Source organism: Anarrhichthys ocellatus, unplaced genomic scaffold (genome assembly GCF_004355925.1).
Source record: "Anarrhichthys ocellatus isolate YVR2014 unplaced genomic scaffold, GSC_Weel_1.0 scaffold16, whole genome shotgun sequence".
Lineage (NCBI taxonomy): Eukaryota > Metazoa > Chordata > Actinopteri > Perciformes > Anarhichadidae > Anarrhichthys > Anarrhichthys ocellatus.
This window is the reverse complement of record NW_022280046.1, coordinates 675,171-696,512: the sequence shown is the minus strand read 5'-3', so window position 1 is coordinate 696,512 and position 21,342 is coordinate 675,171. Positions and strand designations below refer to the sequence as shown.

The 21,342-nt window shown below is 41.0% G+C and overlaps 2 protein-coding genes across 3 annotated transcripts in view; one reads left to right on the top strand and one right to left on the bottom strand.

Annotated features, from left to right (window-relative positions):
• cabp1b (calcium binding protein 1b) overlaps positions 1–7,679 on the bottom strand; it is an 18,871-nt gene extending 11,192 nt beyond the window's left edge. The window contains exon 1 of one of the 2 annotated variants that reach the window (XM_031855792.1): positions 6,778–7,679. In XM_031855792.1, the coding sequence (XP_031711652.1) occupies positions 6,778–7,437 (660 nt within the window). In that variant the 5' untranslated portion in view covers positions 7,438–7,679. The remainder of the gene's footprint in view (positions 1–6,777) is intronic. The other variant, XM_031855794.1, reaches the window with a different exon arrangement.
• Positions 7,680–13,762: 6,083 nt separating this feature from the next.
• ggt5b (gamma-glutamyltransferase 5b) lies at positions 13,763–21,019 on the top strand. Its single transcript, XM_031855767.1, has 12 exons — positions 13,763–14,116; positions 15,484–15,611; positions 15,695–15,790; positions 15,999–16,194; positions 16,853–17,013; positions 17,173–17,319; positions 17,462–17,592; positions 18,587–18,774; positions 18,886–18,977; positions 19,064–19,173; positions 19,258–19,368; positions 19,584–21,019. The coding sequence occupies exons 1-12, from the start codon at positions 13,944–13,946 to the stop codon at positions 19,728–19,730; spliced, it is 1,680 nt and encodes a 559-aa protein (XP_031711627.1). The 5' UTR covers positions 13,763–13,943; the 3' UTR covers positions 19,731–21,019.
• Positions 21,020–21,342: the final 323 nt, after the last annotated feature.

Here is a 21,342-nt window from a genome sequence, read left to right as displayed (position 1 = left end):
AGGAAGAACCAAGTCTCTGAGAGCCGGTCTCGTCTCCAGATGAGAGCGTCCAGTTAGAAGACCCTGAGAATGATGTTCACACCACATCGTCCTTTTGAAAGCAGTTGTTTCATTCTAATAGAATGATTTATTGATTTGAACTGCTATTTTGATGTTGTATTTACCTTTTTCTTATAAAATGTTGTGCCAGCTTGAACTGTTTCAGCTCTGTTAATTGTTGGAATGCTGATTAAGCAGCATTATCTGAATCTTTATTAAACTTCTTCAACTTCTTATATTTCTTCGTTTTTTGGTTCTCTTCTCCTTCTGCATTTAAGCTAAACCGTTCAACTATCAAAATGTTCAGCTCTTTAAGGAGAAGGTGCAATGACCTTTCCTGTTTTTAACCTTTAAACCTTTTGAATTATTAAGCTTTTTGCAATTTGTTTTTGAGTAGGATCTCTATGGAGAAAATCTTCAAATCCTCTTAACTTCTTCTTCTTCCTCATACTTTCAGCTACAGACACCATTCCAACTTTAAAATGTTGAGAAAACCCTGATAATACTTATACGTAACTACCACTTCTACTACTGCTACTACAAATACCAATAATATGTTTAACTACTCCTCTGAAAAGTATTGCAGTAATACGTTACATGTTGAAACTCACAAACTGGAGAAGCAATACTGAGCTACAGAGTGGAGTTTAATGACCACAGTTTACGACCCCTACCCTGCTTTCGTCTGGTTGTGGCTCTCAAAATCTCTCTCACTCTCTCACACACACACACACACACACTCACACACACACACCACACACACACACACACACAGTGAAGCGTTACAATGTCATGTTAAGCTTGAAGGACAGATCAAAGGCAAAATGTGAAAGAAATCACACATGGATTGCGAACCATCGAGGATGCAAACCAACACGTGAAAATGCAAACACACAGTCAGGCAAAGAAATGCTCTCTCTCAGCCTCTCTCATCCACACACACACAAACACACACACACACACACAAACACACACACACAAACACGCTCACACAAACACGTACTGCAAAGCACTGAGAAAGTGAGTGATCAGCTAAAGATCAAACACCTCTGACACTAGCAGTGAATGGTAAATGGACTTGTATTTGTATAGCGCCTTTCTAGCCTTTTGACCACTCACAGCATTTTACACTACACTTGTCAGCATTCACCCATTCATACACAATCTGATGGCAGGGGCTTCAATGCAAGGTTCCACCTGCCCATGAGGACTAAATCTAATACGCGATCACACCCATTTGTATGCCGATGGCACAGCCACTGGGAGTAAGTGTCTTGCCCAAGGACACATCGACATGGACTGGAGGAGCCAAGGTTCTTCTGATTGGAAGACGAGCCACTCTACCTCTGAGCCTCAGCCGCCCCCACAAAGCAACAATGTAAAGGAACATATGTATTAATTAGAGGTACTTGTACTTTTTATATTTTAGTATTTCCATTTTATGTTACTTTATACTTATACTCCACTACGTCTCAGAGAGAAATATTTTACTTTTCACTCCACTTCATTTATATTAAAGCTATTTACTTTGCAGATTTAAATTTTACATATGAAGAATTTGATCAACTTATAAATAATGATAAATTGTTTTATATTAATGTACCGAATGGTATGAAAAAATAGTTAGAATTGTCAGTTTGACCAGTGACAACATTAAAATTGTCGCCATGCATTACTAACAATAATGATATAACACTCCAATAATAGTAAAACTACTCATTTGTAGAACAATAAGCTGTTCTACATAATGAGTAATTTTACCGTAAGTACATTCTTCTGAAAATACTTGTAATTTCCAGGCTTTAACTTGTAATGGAATATGTTTACATTGTAGAATTGGTACTTTTACTTCCCCAAAAGAAAAGATAAGATAGGAGATAGAACTCCATTGAGAGTAAAAATGCTCTACTTTGAATAACATTTTCCATTCTCAGTGTATGTGCACTGGAGTCTTCATGTTTCTGCATCACACGTGTGTAAGTTGCATATTGAATCACAATTGGCTTCCGAACAAGCTGTGATGTCACAAAATGTTGCTTGAACACGTCTTCAGTTTAGCAGAGACAAACTCTCTCCCTTCAGGAGATGAATGTGAGAACAGCTGGCTCGTGTCAAACTCTGCACAGTAAAGGTCAAACATCCAAGTGAACAAGTAACAATAAGCAAAACACATTTTTGGAGCGGAGGGGGACATTAATTAAGGATCTGAGTGCTTCTTCCACCATCGTCGTCTCAAACTACAAACCATAACACACAGTATAAAACCCTCATTATAGGGTTTTATCTGCAGCATATACTCCTGAGATAACGTTAGCGGATGCTATGCAATACTAATAAACATCCTTATTTCCCTCTCCTGTTCGACCTTGTCTATTCTCTGCTATTTAAATGAGCACATTCACACCGAAGTTGCTTCAGATCTCGCTCCCATTCAATATCTCCGCGGCTCCTCTGTGTTGTTCTGCGGATGATTCACACAGCCTCTCACCGGAGGCTCATTGTGAACTTCAGAACACATCAGACGTCAGACACGGGAGCCGTCAGCTCTCATAATGTCAGACTATATAGTGTGCACGGGCATGAGATCCATTTCTCCCCTCTCCCTCCGCTGTGTCCTTCTCCTCACCCTTTCTCACTCACACACACTTTACTTTGCATAACTACTTTCACACTACAAACCGACAGCGACCGACATCTTTATATCTGTGGAATATCTGGGGAACGTTTTCCAGGAATCACACACAGATTTAAAGAGATTTTTGAAAAACATTCACTGCGCACACAATGCAAATGCATATAAGCGCATGTCCCACAGGAGGCTCATTTCGAGAGGAAATACTAATAATTGCTTTTGCTTTTCACTGAAGATCTTGAAGTCGTATATAATCCCGTTTCATCCACTGAGAACCAGCGTGCTAAATGAGCTCAGAGATGTAGGACGGGGAAGGAAGGGATGAATGTAATAACAAGCTCTCATGCGTTCATCATCAACCTGACAATTGTTCTTTTGCTATTATAAATGGAGCACTTCTGTATCTTTTTCTGTTTTTATCTGCAAGGTGGAATGACGTGTAACCATGTCCCGGTCAAACCGGTCTTTTCCCCTGAAGCCACCGAGTTTACTTCAGTGTATTCATGATGCAAAGGGATAAATGTGACCATGAGATTAGTTTTTTTGTATTCTTGTCGTCATCGGAGGACGTCTGAGCGATGATAAACTTGCGTCATCTTCTTGTCCTTGAGCTGAGACGCCAAAGTTCTATCCTACAGTTGATTGATAAATGAGAATGGCTAAAACCATAAGCCTCCATGCAGATTATTCTGGTATTTCAGTGTTATTTCAGGTAGTACTTCATGTAAAATTGGTCTAGTCAAACGTCTAGTGCGTCAGCACGGGGAAAATATTGACATGTCTCATTTAGCCAATTAAACCTCTGTTGTTTCTCCTCTGACTCATTTATCCCGTCCTCTGTCTCCCTGTCTCTCACTGATTTTTCCCTTTCAGCTCCAGGTCCCCATGAATATTCAGCATCCACGTGCACACGCGTGTGCTCAAAATCGCAGCCTGTGCGGTTGTGTGCGCGGGCTTTTACAATTCACTGCCTAATGCTCGTCTCAAAAAAGGGATTTAACCAAAGAGTGCGTTTTCTACCTCCTTCTCTGCCAGCACAGATACAAAAATATCATCTGTGTCTAAAAATAGCCGACTCTAGACATGCTGGAGGCATGCTGTGGTGAAAACGATGATCTCTTTCCTCTTATTTATACCCAACTCTTTCCTTGTGAAGCATGCCTCCTCTCTCTTTTTACAGACGTCATCAAGGTCAGTGTGACCCCGACAGAGGGGAAGAAAAATAACTGTGAGGGCAAAAACAGAGAAAGAGAAAAGGGAACGACAGACAGGAAACGTCATTGGGTGCGAATGCAAGATGAGTAACAGGAAAACCAGGCGAGGAAGTGAAGGGCTAATCTGTGTTTTAGGACCTTTCCTCACATTGTCTCCAGAGCTGTCAGGTGGGAGCAGGGAAGTGAGAGTTGATGAGTGTTTGTCTTATATAACAATCATCAGGTCTGGCAGCGCTTTCTCCCGATTTATCCAATTGCCTCGCTTCCTTCTCTTTCTTTCCCTGCCCTATCACTTCTCCTGTCTCACTGATGTGACACACAGTGGACGGTTAATCCCCCTCACTCACACACTCTTTGAATTCAGACCTATTAGAGCAAACGGCACTTGCTCCCTCTGCTGGTTAATACACAAATTATTTCATCTAAATTTAATTTGAATAGAAAATCCTACTCCTCCTTAATAAATCTCTCAGCAGTAGACAACAGACCTCTTACAATAACTGGTCTGTACCGCATTTCCAGATTCCCAGTGATGTTATTTTTTTTAGAACAAGGTCACTGAAGGTCTCACAAACTGAGGGATGTGGTGATTGTTAGAATCTCTTAAAATAGAAACTGAATTTCTGCTGGGACAAAAAAAAAAGAAAAAAGCTCATGCTCTGTCCTTGGTCAAGGTGGTGTAACCTTGATCGTTTAAAGCCCTGAATGTGCAGAAATAAAGGGAGTTTTGTTCACTATGGTGCACGCCTGCTTTAAATATTTGAATTGTCAGATTAAAAATATGCTTTATCTAATAAATAACACAACATATCTGCTAATATCAAGCTGCAAAACGCATTCAAGCAGCTAACACCGACTCTAACCCCCACACTCGCCTTTTTTTTTTTGCAATCATGATTCATCTCATGAATATGAAACTGTCGGTTTTTAATTGGTAGCGATGATGGAGACCTGCTCTTTTATTCGCCAGTTTCTCACATTTGCTCTGTCAGGTATCATGCTTGCCGAAGCATTTGAATATTTCTACCAAGAAAAAAAAACAAAACAGTCCGTCCTCCTCCAGGATCTCAAAATCAGGTCTTGGTGGGCTATTTTTAGATTTTTTTTCACAGGCAGCAAATTCATTTTCTTGGGGTTGTATGCAGATCTTGATGTTACATAAGAAAACATGAAATGTCTAGTGTGTAACATCTCACCCTGTATTCTACATTTCTCTGCCACATCTACACAAGCAGCACTAAACACATGTAATCATGACTGCGTGGTCTCTAAAATGAAACAGCTTGGGTAAGATGCTGAGCCGGTGCAAAGAAAACATAACTTTGTCTTTCACCTGCTCTTGTTCGCACTTTCACACAAACAGATGATGTGCACAACTGAGTAGCGTCAACTCTTTTCACAGTGACATCACAGAAAACTAACGTGACGATTGAGTTACAAAAGATACACTCATCATCGCTGAGTAACTCAACTTTTTGATGTGATGTTTTTCAATCCGGTTATACAATTCACATTCCACTCACCAAAAACCATTCAGAGCTCCGATCTGCAGGTTGCATTTCACAACATAACTCTTCAAATATACAATAAGACACAAAATATACAATAAATATACAATAAGAAGATAAAATAAATGCTCACTGTTCCAAGAATATCAGGTGGAAAACATATTTGATAGAAACGACAAAACGTCAGCTATTTCGGCACACGTCAGCAGCTAGAGACCTTATATAGCACGCCGCTGCTCGCCTCACTGGAACCCCTGAGACTGATTGAAGCTCTGGCCTGGATTGAGAGGAGTTATTTCTGGAACACATTAGCGTTTGGGGAGGTAATTGTCTCCTCTTGAGCTTTTTTAATCATCAATGCAGAGAGAAGGATTTCAATGATACAAGGAGAAAAGATGGGAGGGAATAGACGGCCTGCCGCACTGTGATGTGTCGGAGTCAAGGGAGAAGTGTGGCAGACATCTGATGTATTAGTGAACAGGTGATGCAGGGAAGAACCGTTATTTGCTGTTGACCCTCATCACAGTCTCACAGCAAATACATGGTTTATGTGTGTCCGTGTGTGTGTGTGTGAGTGTGTGTGTGTGTGTGTGTGACAAGCTCTCAGCATTGAAAAGTTTTCCACTCAGGGGAAAGTTGATCCCCCTGCTGTTGCTCAGGTGACAGGCACGTGAAAGCATCTGTATTCATATTGGGATGCTTGGCAGACTGCCCCCCCCCCCCCCCATCATCATGAAACTGATGGATACCAGAGATACAAACGGAAGCCTGATTTGGCCTGAATGCATGCATCCATTTTTAATCTGCTCAAATGGGGTGACCAGAGGCTTCCTTCACCCCACCTCCACCTGCTGTCACCACTCAGCTCTGCAGGTCATAGCTACATTATTAAGCATCCACGGCTACAGTAAATGTGGCAATAAAGGATTAGATTATCAAACTTTCACTTTGTTTGAAATATGGTAATGATACTAAAACACACCAAACACACTAAAACACCTTTTTTACCGGGATTAGGACTGGATTATTTTAGTCATATCATATTGATATCTACTCTCATTGACTGATTTTGTAAATTAGCTGATATTTGTAATTGCACCCGGTGGAGGGGGATGTCTCTTTTCATTTGAATTGCTCTCCTAAAACATGGTCTTCTTCTTACAGTGACAGTATTTGAAAGAAATGTTACTTGACTAAAAAATATGCATTTAAAACTAAAGTTAAGCCCACTGATGCTGCTGCTGCTCATATATTTACCAGAGTTCTCTTTGCATTGTGTTACACAACATCAGTGCGCAATAGGAAACTTTTTTGCATTTACTTTAACAAACAAACGTATATTATCCGTTTAGAAAAGTTGGGTCTCCTCCACATGCCCCCTTACCTGCCCAAAGACTGACTTCACTATGGGATGAAGCCTAGAGTCATACTCTGACGCGGGAGCGCTCGGTCGTTTGGACGTGCGGCTGTTTGCGGACTTGACAGGTGCGCCGGTCGCAGGTGGGTCAGAGCTGAGGCTGGAGGACGACCCGGTGATCACTCTCTCCCTGGGCTCGAAGAAGAAAGCCGCGTCGTCCGCTTGTTTCGGATAAGAGGGAGTCGGAGAGGTCTTCCTGCCCTGCGGGGAGCCGCCCTGGTGGTGCGCTGCAGGAGGCAGCTCACGGTGATGATGGGAGTGTTTGGACCTGGAGGACTTGCCGCGCTCTTTCTGATGCAGACTCATCCGGTGTCTCGCTTCCTCCTGAGAGTAACTGTCATCCTGGGGGCTCGCCTGTCGGTGCTGAGAGGGGCTCTTCTGCCCCCGGTGATCGCCCGCACTTCGAGAGTCGGCGATTCTCGGTTGGCAGAGAGGTCTCCGCGCGCTCGTCTCGCAGTCCTCCGTCCAGCCTGCATAATCGCTGCCTCCAGCTCCAGTGGGATGCTGCTGAGCCCGGTGGCTCCGGTGATCGCGTGGACCGCTACCGGAGTGCACAGACCTGCGGCTGGGCCCCGAGGATCTCAGCAGAGAGGTGGTGGACTCGCTTTTGGGGAGATCAGAGCTCATCGTTCGCTTTCTCTCGCTTGACGGGAGGAGTGATGCTGCTGCAGGCTGGAGGTCGAGTGTGGGAAAAGAAGGCAGTCCTCCACCACGTGCAGGTGTTCAGCATTAGCCGGTAGGATCCCACTCTCTAATCCACATCCACACAACGCCGGGGACCAAGTTGAAGCAGCAGCCACCTGATCGAGCAATTGCAGTGAATGTGAAGTGCAGCCTGATGGCGGTCAGTGTGACGCTTCACAGGGGGGGCTCTGCTAACTTCGGATGACAGCATGTGTTGCGCTGCCGCGTGTCACACGCATGTCAGCGCGCAAAGTTCATTAAGACTCACGTCACTGCAGATTATTTCCCGCATAATGAGCTGCTTGATATTCCCTTTCTACTGTATTGCTGTAGAAGCTCTGTTTGAGCCTTTATGTTACTTTTTTTTTAAACACACATATTTCATCAATAAACACATAATGATGGACATCGACAGATTCACTCAAAACTCAAAACAATTGGCTTCTGTGACATTCTAGCCAGTGGACAGATGTGTCTTTTTCAAGCATGTCAGCTGTGTGTCCTATAGATTTGAAGTTTAACTTGATATTTTCTTAAACAATCACAATTTACAGATTCTGGACCAATGCAGGACTCACAATAAAGCAAACTAATGAAGAGGTGGAAATATAACAACAAACAAGGATACACAAAAAATTACAAAGTGAATTTTTTTTCCACACTTCAGTAGTTAGTAGGTCTCTTGAGCTATGAATTGTAACATAACCTTTTTGCAATGAACACTGAGGCAACCTTTGTTCATTAGTCAGCATCGGGATAAACAAACAAGTGAAATGTGTTATAAACAGAACTAGAGTGGACGATATTCCAGAGTAAATCAAAATATCCCAATTAATTTATTTTAGACACTCTGCTTTAGCACTATGACTGTGTTGACCATTTTTCCAAGAAGAAAAATAAATTAAAAAAAGCTACCAGATCATTTAATCTCTTCAAAGGAATTCACAGATTCACTCTCTTTTAAGAAGAGAGTCTTCTAATCGTCTTCCCAAAGATCTCACTATGAGAGGTCAATCTTCAATGATTAGAGTCTTTTTATATCTTTGACAATGTGATAAGTGTTTACATTCGATTCAAAATGTGCTAATATTCTCCTATAATCTGGGTGTAAAAAGTATGTCAAAGTGTGAACATAGTGGGCTCAAAATAGTAACACAGTTCAAAAGGGGGGAAAAAAACACTGAAAACAACAGCGTGACAATCTTTCCGTCTCATCCCATCTAACCTACGGTCATAATTCTCACAGCAGCTGTCCGGGGACACGGGGCAAAAGTGTGTAATGATGTCAATACATGGAGCCAATTAGAAACTCAAGCTCTCACGAACTGTGTTTCACAGCGAAAGCTGAGAAACGAACAGATTTTTTTCCCTTCTCTCTGGGGAATTTTTGTTCTCTGACATCTGTGTCTCTGTCTCTTCTGCTCCAGGGTGAGGCAAAGCATCTTCACTCCATCACCCCCATCCTCCCCCCCTCTTCAACATCAGCCTGCTTTTACTCCTCTGCTACCTTTTCATCCTCTGTGCATCTCATCCAGTGCTGTCGAGCCATTGTTACTCTGTATAACCATATTAACCTGATAAAACTGTCCACATCCTCTCTCTTTTATGATCATGAATAGAAAAACTGAAGTTTTGATCTCAACTTTGGGACTGTTTTTTTTAGAACATAAGATGTGTCAATCTTTTTTTATTAAAAAAACATTTAAATCTCTTGCAAGTTCTCTTCGTCTGTCCCTCCCTCTCTCTCTTTCGCTCTCCCCTTCTGTAGACATTGGGCTGCAGCTAGGGACATGCAAGCCTCAGGGTGCAATATGGCCCATTTAATGTCCGCAGAGACAGAGAAAGTAAAAAAAACAACAGGAATGTGGTGTGTAGTAATGCAATTAACACCTATTTAAAAAAACACCAGAAAAAAAAAAGAAATAATAAAAGAGATGACTCTGGGAATTAATTTCTAAAAAATCTCAAAAACGAAGTTGAATGTCTTTTTGTATGTATGATATGTTTTTGAGAGCATGTCACTTTCTATTTTTGCATCTGACCCCCCCAATCCGCCTCAACATCACCCGCTCCACCTCTCAGCAGGGTCAGATGGCCGCACTAACTTTTCATGGCAAGTGCTGCAATGCACAAAGCTGCTGCTCACAAACACAATTACCGGGAATATTCTTTAATATTTTGTTATGAAGTTCCGAAACCTTTTGTAAAACCAAATGAAAGACTGAGATAGTCGAGGATAAAAGATGCAAACAAATGCATTAACTTTCCGCTTTTTTGAAAAGAAAGTATATCATATGCATTTTGACAAATATCAAAATTTCGATGCTATTCTCATAGTTTTTATACAAAGTACTTTTGAAGTAGAAACACACACAAAGCTGACTTACACATCTTGCACTGTATTCAGTGACATGGGGCAGTTACTTGCTGTGTCTCTGATCAACCTCGTCCCCAGTTGAAGTTTAGTATTACTGAAAGATTAATCAGCTGGGTGAATTATTAACAACAAAGCAGCTTGGGGCCTACAAGGTGAAGAAAGAGCTCCCTCATCTGAATCATCACAACATTGTGCCAACTCATCTAATGAGCACTTTCTGTAGGATGTGATATCAACACTACGGCATTACAATCAGGATCACATGGAACCGACACAAACTCAGAAGCTGATACTTTGACAAAGTTCAGACTAAAGCCTTGCTGTCATCAATAGACGGATACGACAATTAACTTTAACAGATCAACACAACCAATAATCAAGTTTCAATTTCTGTGATCACGTCTCGCAGGTTTGCAATGTAGCTCCTATCGTCACGCGATGTGATAATGTATATTATCCAAAATTGCTGGACCATGTATAATGGAAATATTCATAATGAGGCCAAACCATCATGTTCAGCTGAGTTTACATAACACTTATTGTAGAATCTGCCCAATTATTGTGGACAGTAGAGTTCAATAGGACAGATAGTTTCACAGTAACATTGTGAGAGATTATTATGTCCTGTGCATCATCTTGAGCTGTAAACCTGTCTGTAAACTGCAGCGGATCATGACGGACAAATATCTTATAGTCTTTATATAACGTTGTCGATTTATCAACAATACTCAACTCCAACCAATGTGAGGACCCACTAGCCGGTAAAGATCACCATCATCATCCTTTAAACATAAAGAGACAATTTATTTTGGAAGTGGTCGCAGAGTTGAAATGTAACATTTGTTGTAGCCAAATTAGTTCGAAGAATTAAAACGATCAGCCACTAGAAAGTCTAAAGACTGTCAAAACAAAGCGTCCATTTTCTTGAAATGACTTTGGATGGACTTTGGATGAGTGGGTATAAGGACATTATGACGCGTTCATGAGCTTATTTCCATCAGCCACAGCTGTATGAGGGAGGTGTTAATTCCTTTGAGCTTAAACTGCTTAATTTCCACCCACTCCAATAATGGTTTCATCACAGTAAATGGAGGGCTGCTGCCAGTTCAATCAGTGTTACTGTTACCAGACCCAGCAGGTGTGTTTCACTTTGAATGTGGTGAAAGGTGGGAAATAAAGTCTACTGCAACTTACTAGTGAATGTGTCTTCATGAAGAACAAATATAGTAAATGCAGCTCTGATTCAAAGCACAATTGTTATATAAAGAGTAGCAAAAGGTGGATTAAAAGCAGTAATTGGCATGAAAATGTAGTGCATAATATTGTTCTTATATAGTGTTCAATAGTCTGTGTTTTAACTGTTCAAATGTACTGCAACAAGACAGTTTCATAAGTGTACTGCACTGAAGTGACAGGAGTGTATTTTTGAAATCATGCATTATCTATGAATTCAGTGTGTAATACAAGCTTCATTTCACTCTCCCTTTAAAGCCAAACTGCTTCTGTCCGAATGAGGTAGAAGTCTGAGGGACCAAACAAAGACATCAAACCTGTTGACTTGATAATGTTTCAGTTCAGGAGCAAAGAGGTTTGCTACTGAAAATATGCACACTGTCTCCCTCTTGTGTTGAAGTTGTGACCGGCCAGAAGCAGCACTGGACAGGAAGCCTTTAAATCACATCAACATGCTCTCCTCCACCATTGAAAAAAATCCTGCCAAGGTTACAGGCAAGATTACTGTTGACCGGTAATATTAGTTAATTAAGGCAACTTATTGTATAATGAGATTTAATTCAAGATACTGATGTTAAGTTACTGTAAATAATGGCAAGGACAAAGCAGCTGACTCTCATGAAAATGGGCTCATATGGGTCCCCAGGGTTTGGCCCCGGCTGAGGGTCAGCACCGGGGACGGTCGATGCGAGAGCACATTCAGCACCTCGGCCAGCGACCGCCACTTCAGACAGTGGCGCAGAGGACACTGGAATTACTGTGTGTAGGATCAGCCTTCATAAAACAATGTACGAATTGATCTGACCGCTGTGTTGCCTTCTGAACCTCACACACTTTATACACACACACACTATGTATATCACATAGAGAGCTTTCCAGCACAGACTCTGACACATCGAGTCAACTCGTTGGTCAAGATACAGCAGCACCTTCCAGATCATTCAAATAGATCACATAGTGTTTACTATTCTTCCTCACAGTGTGTGATCAATCAGCTGTTGGATCATCAGATTGGCTTTCCTCCATCCTGGCAGGCAGACCTGGTAATCTACCAGCCCACAAGCTCAGTCGTGTTGTCCTCTGCTGCAGTCCCCTGCAGGGATGGAATTCAACATGTTTGGGTGGAGCTTTTGTGGTTTCAGTGCTAACTTTACTGAATCACTAGCTGAAATTAAAATCAGTCAAGTTGGAGATGGTTCGTCTGAGCTGATGGCAGCTGTGTTGTTCTCTGTCTGGGGTCGTGTCACTTAAGGGTAGACTGGCCATCTGGGGAATCAGAGGATTTGGGCTCATCAATATCAAAACACAGAAAGAAACGACCCTTGGCCAGACAATGTTTTCTTTGATGTGAAGTAAATGTGAACACTGATGGCAAAAGTAATTATTTTATTCTATTTTGAATTCAAACACATAAGCCCAGGGTCTCAAATCCAGTTTCTTCCCTAATGCACCTAATTTGAGATTCTACTCATCAACGGATGGGTGATTTGTCCCGTGATATAATTTAGTAATTATTTAGTGAAACAACCACGTTACAGTGACATTTAAAATCAAGCACAAAAGGCACAGGTGCATTTCGTTTTACTGCCTCTGGCACTTTTGGCACGCTTCACATACTACACACCCATCATTATCCCCAACATATAACATAACCCTTCTCTAACTCATATGCTCTTCCACTTTTACCCAAAATGCGTCTGTCTTATACAACAAACACCTTTGTAGCGCAGATGTCTTTATTTAAGGATCCCTATTTCAGGGAGGCATGGTAATGCATTAACATTACAGGCTTCACCTCTTTAAGTCCACATTGTTTGATTGATTTATTAATGAATTGATCAAGTTTGATAAGGTGAGAAAGTAGAAATGGAACTTTGAGTTAGTTAGAGTTAGAAAGTTAGAAAACATGTTAAGGACTGAGGTTTCAGTTTAGTTTTTAAGAGTTGCTGCATCAGAAGACGTTGTCTACTCACTGAAATGATTCAGAAAATATTTGTGAACAATATTGTTCATGATTCTGTGATTAACAAAACTTTATACGAGCATTTACTTTTGACAAAGTCATTGACATCACAATACCAAACGGAGAAACAATATGTTGCTTGATTCACATGGTTTTTAGGCTAATGCGTTGTTGTAGACTCTGAAAAATGTAAAACTATAAACCAACGTACAATGTATGCCCCAATGTCTAGCTGATAAGAAACAGTGAGGTCTGATGATTTAAATTAAAATCTAATGTGACCATTTAAATGTCTTGCAAGGAATATTGTATGTGGTAAATATTGAAGCCACTGAACAGTTCAAATGACCAAAATGGAAGTATGTTAAACTTCAACACATAGCAGCCTGGTGTGGTCTCTGTTTTGGCCACAGTTCAAAGGCTCCTGTTTCCACTTTGTCACGTCCAGATGAACATGTAATGGTACAGCATACAGCAGGGATTGGGCTGTGTTTCCTGATACTGTGGGTTAGTGAGAAACATGTAACTGCAGGGAAAAGGCAAGACGGTGTGCAGAAGTTGTCTGGAACTGATAAAACTAATTTTTTTTCTTTCAAACGTTACGCAATGACTAATTAAAGCACTGATAACTGGGAATACCCGGACGTCATGGTTATTCCAGCAGGGTTTGGGGAAATGAGCGTGGGATGTTGAAGAAACACTTTGATCATTCTAGTGACTCCGTCCCTCTGCTTTCCACTTTCACCTCCGCACAATAGCCAGTTGGTGCAGGGAGGGGTAAAACGCACGTTCAGGATTAGACCGTGTTCAGACAGAGCGTTTGTGCGCGCTGAGTGGCTGCAGCAACAGTTTCCCCTTCAACACAAAGTTTCTTCAATGACTAAGTACAAGCCCTGGCTGGTGTGCTGCTTCATCTTTGCTGGTTTAATCAGTGCGGTTGCTCTGGTCTTACTATGCATCGTCTCAATAGTGGACAGAGAGTGTCCCAGCGGCAGCTTTACGCACGCGGCTGTGTCTGCAGACTCGCTCCGTTGCTCCGAGATTGGCAGGTGAGTCCCTTTCTAAAAAAGTAAAAGTGAGTTATTTGACCTGAGTTTGGCTTAACACATCAGCTAAAACCTTGACATTAAAGTGTGAAAAGTTTTTTTTTCTTTTTGGGGGTAATTCAGATGTTGATTAAGTTGTGTGTTCTTATAGATATGCAGTATTCCCATCACATGTTTCTTAATTTACAGAAATTATTTGAGTTATTCAGTACTCTGTATGCTATCAGGACACCTCCCAGCTCATGTAGGTGAGATGAAAAGCTGAACTGAGCAAATGGATAAGCAGTTTAAGAGATTTGATAGGCTTGAAGAATGGAGATAATGCCTGCAAGAATGTGTACAGACAGGCCCTGACTTCCATCGCCTCTTGTTGATTAATTTCCAAGCTTAATCTTTAATCTTTTAAAAGTGAGGGGAATAGACTTATCTCTTTGCAGTCATTTGTTCAGTGGTGAGCATGGACTCCACCAATCTGTCATCATGAAAAATGAAGCGTAGGTGTTTGTTTTTAATCGCTTGAATGTGCATGAATTCTGTGCCGCAGTTGCAGTACAAAGAGAGTGTCTCTAAACTTCACTTTTCCAAACTCACTAATCACCCTAAGCTACTGTAAATACCATCTAAAGTATGGAGGCTTAAAAAACACACATATACAAATAAAAATCACCACATTAGTATAGACCTGTAGAATTTTCCAAAAAAGTATTAGTTTATGACATCTTCTGTATAAAGACATAACCAGTGTCAGTCTACACATGTTTCATATGAGAATCATTACATTAGATTCTTCAAATTAGATTTGAGTCTCTTATTACTCCTCCTGATGCCTTTTCCTTAGTTGAACCCAAACTACAAAGTTGGCTTGACCCTACCAGAGCCAAAACATTCCTGTCACTGCCTTTTCTTGTCGCTCACTGAACACATCTGTGCCCATGGCAGCCGCTCTGCGAAAAGACCCAAAACAGAGCTTTCAGAGCCGGTCCAGACTTAATAAGCTGTTTTGTAGTATAAAGAAGTTGGATGAGCCTCATTAAAACAAATGAGTTGTTATTTTTAAGGAGACAGTTTTAGTAGAGAGTCAAGTTTAAAAAAAACAAAATGCACCTCTGTGACCAGCGTCTTCCTGGTATGTTGCCTAAAAACTTCCAGCATCAGTACATAGTTTAAACTTGCCTCTTGGCAGCACTCTGATACTTTGAAACCCTGAAATACTGCACCGCCAGGTGATGCGTGCAGCTATCCAAAAATGTGCACACATGTGTCTGTGGGTGGGCAAATATGTAATGAGTAGTCAGGGAGTGTGTGACTAACTGTGTGTTCACACATTTCCCAAAAATAAAAGTGAAAATGACTAGGAAGATGTTTTCCAGGAGCATGCTCAAGCAAGGGGGGTCGGCAGTAGATGGCGCCATTGCAGCTCTTCTGTGCACATCGGTGGTCAATCCTCAGAGCATGGGGATTGGAGGAGGATCTATAATGACCATAAGAAATAAAAAAGGTGGGGTCTTCTTGTTCATTTGTGTGACCCCAAATGATAAGGATGGAGTTGGCCGATCATTCTAATTGCTTATCTCTTCTCAGGCAATGTTAAAGTCTACAACTTCAGAGAGACTGTCCCAAAGTCTTTTAAAAGTAACCTGTTAGATGACTGTCAGACCACATCCATACTGATCACAGGTAGGCAGACTTCTCCCTCGGTGTAAAGTAGCTTATAACACTTTTCATACCTATGCTTCTTTTCTGAAGGCTCATTTTCAAGCTCTTTTTGCTTTCAGTCCAGTAGAAGTTAGGGGGAACACTTTATTTACCCTCTTACATAATATTTATAAGAACTACATACATGTTAAATAAAAGGTTTGCACTGTTTCCCACCTGTACATTGTAGGCAGCCAATGGATCGGCGTTCCCGGAGAGCTGCGTGGCTACGAGGCAGTTCACAAAGAGTATGGGAAGCTGCCTTGGGCCAAGCTGTTTGAGCCGACAATTAAACTGGCCAGAGAGGGCATCAATCTGCCGCCGATTCTGGGAAAGCTTCTGGAGTACCATATTGTGAAAAATTACGTGGAGAATTCATCTCTCTGGTACGCCATCTCATTATCTCTTTATAGTGACGGAGAGCTTTTAAAGGTCTCCAAAAATGTCAACAAACATGTTACTTGTAGAGTATCTACTGTGGAGCGACACTGATAATAACTGTTTGAGGGCACTGATGAACTAGCACTGGAGCCTTTACTCATAGGTGTGTCACTGCCGAAATCCTATATTTATATTCAAAAAGCAGAAGGCTGAACACTATTGCTCCTAGCATAATATTTTAGAGGCAGGATTTAGTGACCCAGAGATGAAATCTGTGTCCATCTTCTTTCATAAATGTTTATGTGAAATGTTGCTTCACCCAAAAGCAAGATTTAAAAACAAGTTAGCCGGGAGTTAAGTGTGTTGTGAAAAGCCTGAGAGTGTGTTTGCTTCCTCTCTGCCTCTGTAAACATGTGCGTGCAGAAATAAACTCCTGTAGAACATTTGAGAATATTAATTAATAAGTATGATTATGCGCAAAAGATGTATGTGATATATTATTGATTGCAGTAAATGTCACTCTTTGGAAGCAAAGTAGCCCAGAGAGGTCACAAATCGGCCAAATGATGATGTGCAACATGAGTATCTCTCAGTGTATTCTCTTTATACTTCCTGTGTAATAATAAGGTCTAACGTGGTCTTTTATGTCAATACTTTTCACAGTGAAGTTTTGTGCAACAAAAACAAAACAGTTCTGAGCACAGGAGACATTCTGAAGTTTCCTAAACTTGCAGAAACAATGGAAACAATTGCAGAGCAAGGGGCAGATGCCTTCTACACGGGCAAGATAGGACAGGACTTAATCCGAGACATAAAAGATGCAGGTTGGTGCAATTTCACAATAAGTCGGGCAAGTTGGGGGTGTACACATGAATAAACAGAAAAAGAACACATGCCTGTATGTAATGTAGAAGAAGAAGAAGTAGAGAGGTAAAGAGGATTTTAGATAAACAAGTTGTTTTTATATTCTTCCTTCTTCTTAGGTGGGACTTTGGAAATGGAGGATCTGAAGTCCTTCCAAGTGCGTGTGCAGGATGCATGGAAAGTTGCTGTGGGAGACACAACGTTGCACGTCCCTCCACCACCTGCCGGGGGCCCCCTGCTTGCCTTCATTCTCAGGCTGATGAAAGGTTTCATGAACTGTTAAAAGACTGTCTTGTGATCCCTTAAACTGACCAACTGCAGCAGTTGAAATTGAATTCTAGCGTCCGAATTATGAAAAGATTGTAGCGCGTACTCATTTTAAAGTCGGTTGTTCTCCTTTTTCCACAGGCTTCCCCTTGTCTCCAAACTCGCTGGTTGGTGACCAGAAGATCCAGACATACCATCGATATATCGAGGCAGCTAAATTTACTAATGGACAAAAGAGGAGCATTAGTGATCCTGTCTTTAATGACAAAAAGGTTCGGATCTTCATTATTCTCAAAAGGCCATGATCATATCTCATTAGCTGCACTAATCTTATTAAGGATTAAAAAAGTGACATTGAGATGAGTTGAATTATCTCCTGATTCAGCAGTTCCCGTCCTCTCTAAGCAGCGTTTTAGCGTCTTGCACCTCATTGTTTTGGTTTGACGTCCTGCAACTTCACTGTTTTATTACTATTCTAATCAACTATTTCTAAAGCTCTGATAAACCCGCTGTACACCACCTGCCAGGCATCAAATGGTAGACAGACAAATACCATAGCTGGTGGAACATTAAGCTGCTAAAGAGCAGATATTTCCCTCTGGAGTTGATGGAGAACAAAACACAGAGCTGAAAGGAGAGTGAATATTGGATTTACATTTGCCAGGTAGACAGAAACACAACCCCAAATAAGTGTTTTTTCATGTCAGCTGGGAGTGTAAATAGTTTACTTTATTACATGTATTTGTCTGCCACCATGTACAAAAACCCTCATATGAAGAGAAGAGATTTATTGTGCCAGATGCGGTCCCTGTAGGTCGACACAAACACTAACACTACTAAAGAAATCAATGACTGTAGATTTAATCAACAACAAAACAATGTCCGGTGCCCAAGTGGTGAAAGTAAAAGTTTGCCATTTTTGTAGGTATGCTTTTGTGAGTGTTAGATGAAAAGATTGATACCCATGCACTTAAAAAGGTGTAAATCTTCTCATTACAACTCTCGGCAAGAAAATGTTCCTTTCAGATATGTTCCATATAACTGCGTCTTTGGTTTAATTCCAGCTGTTAAACACCGCTCTCTCTCCCCCCACGCTTCTTCTTTTTATCTAAGATGTCCAATTAAGGCAAAATGGGCAAAAAAATCAACAATCTTAAAAAAGTTTAGAAACAAAGCAAACCCCAGAAGAGAAAGAAAGAAACCCCAGCAGTATACAGAGTGTTATTATATCCTTTTTTCAGTCCTAATATGATGTTCTTCTTTCAGAGTGCAGATCATTTGATTGATCCCGCCTTCATTAATCGCATCAGGGACATGATCTTTTCCAACCGCACCCATGACAACGCTTCCTACTACAATGTCAAGCCCTCCCGTGACCACGTGGGGACGACACACGTGTCCATCCTGGATGAAGATGGACTGGCCGTCTCTGCAACCAGCACCATAAACCAGTTGTGAGCAGGAAGCCTCTTTAAGTTGAATATTTCTGTATCTCCCTAAAATTATATCAAATCTACAATGATATAATAATTAACCGCTCAGTCTGCTATGTTTTTCTTTTGTAGATTCGGAGGAGGCATTTACTCTCCACGAACAGGCATCATCCTCAACAATGAGCTGAGTGACTTCTGTGGGAGAGCCGACACCGTGAGGGCAGGTACAGTCACGGACATCAACACGGACTTTGATCCTGCGATAACTGAATTAAAGATAAACATCATTCTAATTTAATTGTTATCACAGGTGAGCAGCCTCCTTCCTCAATGATTCCAGTAATACTGGAGACAAAGTCTGGAGGACTCCTTGTGATTGGTGGATCAGGAGGAAGCATGATTACCTCAGCAGTGGCCTTGGTAACTCCATTGAACTCTGTTTGCATACTTGTTTCTCTGCTTTCTCATTTTGTTTGCTTACATGATTCTCCTTTATTCTTGCAGTCTATAATAAATCGCCTGTGGCTCGGGATGTGTCTGAAAGACGCCATTGCTGCACCTATAATGTTTGTGGATTCTAGCAACAATGTGAATTTTGAGCCTGGTTTTAACAAGGTGAGACACTCGTGTTCTCATCCCGCTGTCCATTAATGACATTCAAATTCATCAGACTGTGACCGTCTATCTAATGAATAACATTTCTATGTATGTTAAAGGATTCTGACGGAGATTACCATATCATAATAAGTCTGAATCATTTTACCGGTAATCAATTTTGAAACCTAAATACATGGTATTAATTTGTGTGCGTGTGTTTTGTGTGCCCTCAGTCTGTGATAGACGGCCTCGGGGAGCTTGGACACAAGTCAGGGGCCTGGCCATACTTCTTCAATGTAGTCAATGCTGTGGAAAAGGAGAATGGATGCATCGTGGCCGTGTCGGACAGCAGGAAGGACGGGATGTCAGCTGGATACTGACCACACAGACCATGAGGAAGAAATCTGCCCTTAAAGACTGACTGAACCTTTAGCCTTAAGAACATTGAATGTGCCAACAACAAAATGTGAGAAATGCAGTGCTCAGGCTTTTTTTCTGGTGAGCCACACAATCAGTCAAGAAACTAACAACCTTAGAAGATGATACCGGTTTATAATAACTTGGTTTTATTTTTATATGAGCGTGTTGTTTAAACAACATTGTATTCACTGTAGTAAATGCAGAGATTTTGTAAGTTTTTGGAAGTTATCTAAACCACTTTGTTTGGAGGTAAACTCAAAGTTTCCATCCAAATGTTGCTAATTAATGCAATGTCTTTGCGATATCTTGATTGTTTTTTAATGTCCAGGGTTTCCACTGCTGAGTGCATCAGAGATATCAGTAATAATCCCTTTTTGGACAAGTCAACTGTGTGCATGCACAACTACGACAAGTACATTAAGTCATAGATGAACCATAAAGTCGGTCTGTTAGAAACAGGCATTTTCAATCCAGCCAGACATCACACACATTCACACACACACACACACACACACACACACACACACACACACACACACATCCTCATGACATTCCACCTGAATGCTGTAGTCTAACTCACAGTAAGCACACCATGAGGCTGCTAATCTTACTGATGAGATCTGCTTTTATTTGCTGCAGGATTGCACACTCGTGTACATTTGCAGCAGCGAGCCATAAAGGCAATTCTACAGTGGTCCAACAAAACAAAACCAACGGCTGTATCACACCACGTCTAATGTCAATGCCTGTTTAATTTCCTGACTGAACTTTGTAATTCTGAGAAAGAACTGTTTATTGTAAATGAGCCATGAAACCCATTTTAAAGTGACGTCCTCACTTTACTGTGACCTTACATATTTTACTGTATGTGAAACGACTCTATTCATGTCCCTGAGCATGTTGTGATGTTTGTTTGAACTAAATTATCTAAAAAAACATACGCGTATTTTAACACCACCAACATGTTATTTTGTATTTTCTCCTGATTTTGTTACGTCAAAATGCTTTGTAAAATAATTACACATTTTTTACAACTATTAACAGTGAATATCCGTGTTGTCACAATAAAAGATAAAATCCAAACAAAGACGAGTTACCGCATGTCTGACGTACTTTTCAACCACAAACCCGAAACCGTGTTTGAGCTCGTACTTCGTTCAACCCAAAAACTTTCAATATGCTTTTCACTGCAAACTACAGCTATTTAAACATTGATCTGTTGTTGTCATTGCAGTATGATCAGCAATAATCTGCCTCATGTTTTCCTGTTGGCCTTGTTTCAAAGCAGCACTTCTGCTCTGAGACAAAGGACGCAGTAATGAGATACATTTCAGGAGAGAGACTTATGAATTACTAATGAATTCTTAAGTGGATTCGGCTCCGTTTTCCTTTGAGGCAGTAGATGTGAGTTATGAGAAGATGCAAATGTTAGCCTGTGTGAGGCACCACTGTCTTTGTTGTATGACAAATGAGTTAATCTGGAGAAGTTGTGACTTCATAGCTTCGTGATATGACCCTCTTTGTATGATTCACAGCCGTTTAAAGCATCATTTTACACTATGCAGAAAATGT

Excerpts from the sequence above, each read along its gene's own strand:
- ggt5b (XM_031855767.1), top strand. The coding sequence starts at position 13,944 with ATGACTAAGTACAAGCCCTGGCTGGTGTGCTGCTTCATCTTTGCTGGT. Across the intron at positions 14,117-15,483 it reads CGTTGCTCCGAGATTGGCAG|GAGCATGCTCAAGCAAGGGG; the intron begins GTGAGTCCCTTT and ends GATGTTTTCCAG. Across the intron at positions 17,014-17,172 it reads CCGAGACATAAAAGATGCAG|GTGGGACTTTGGAAATGGAG; the intron begins GTTGGTGCAATT and ends CCTTCTTCTTAG.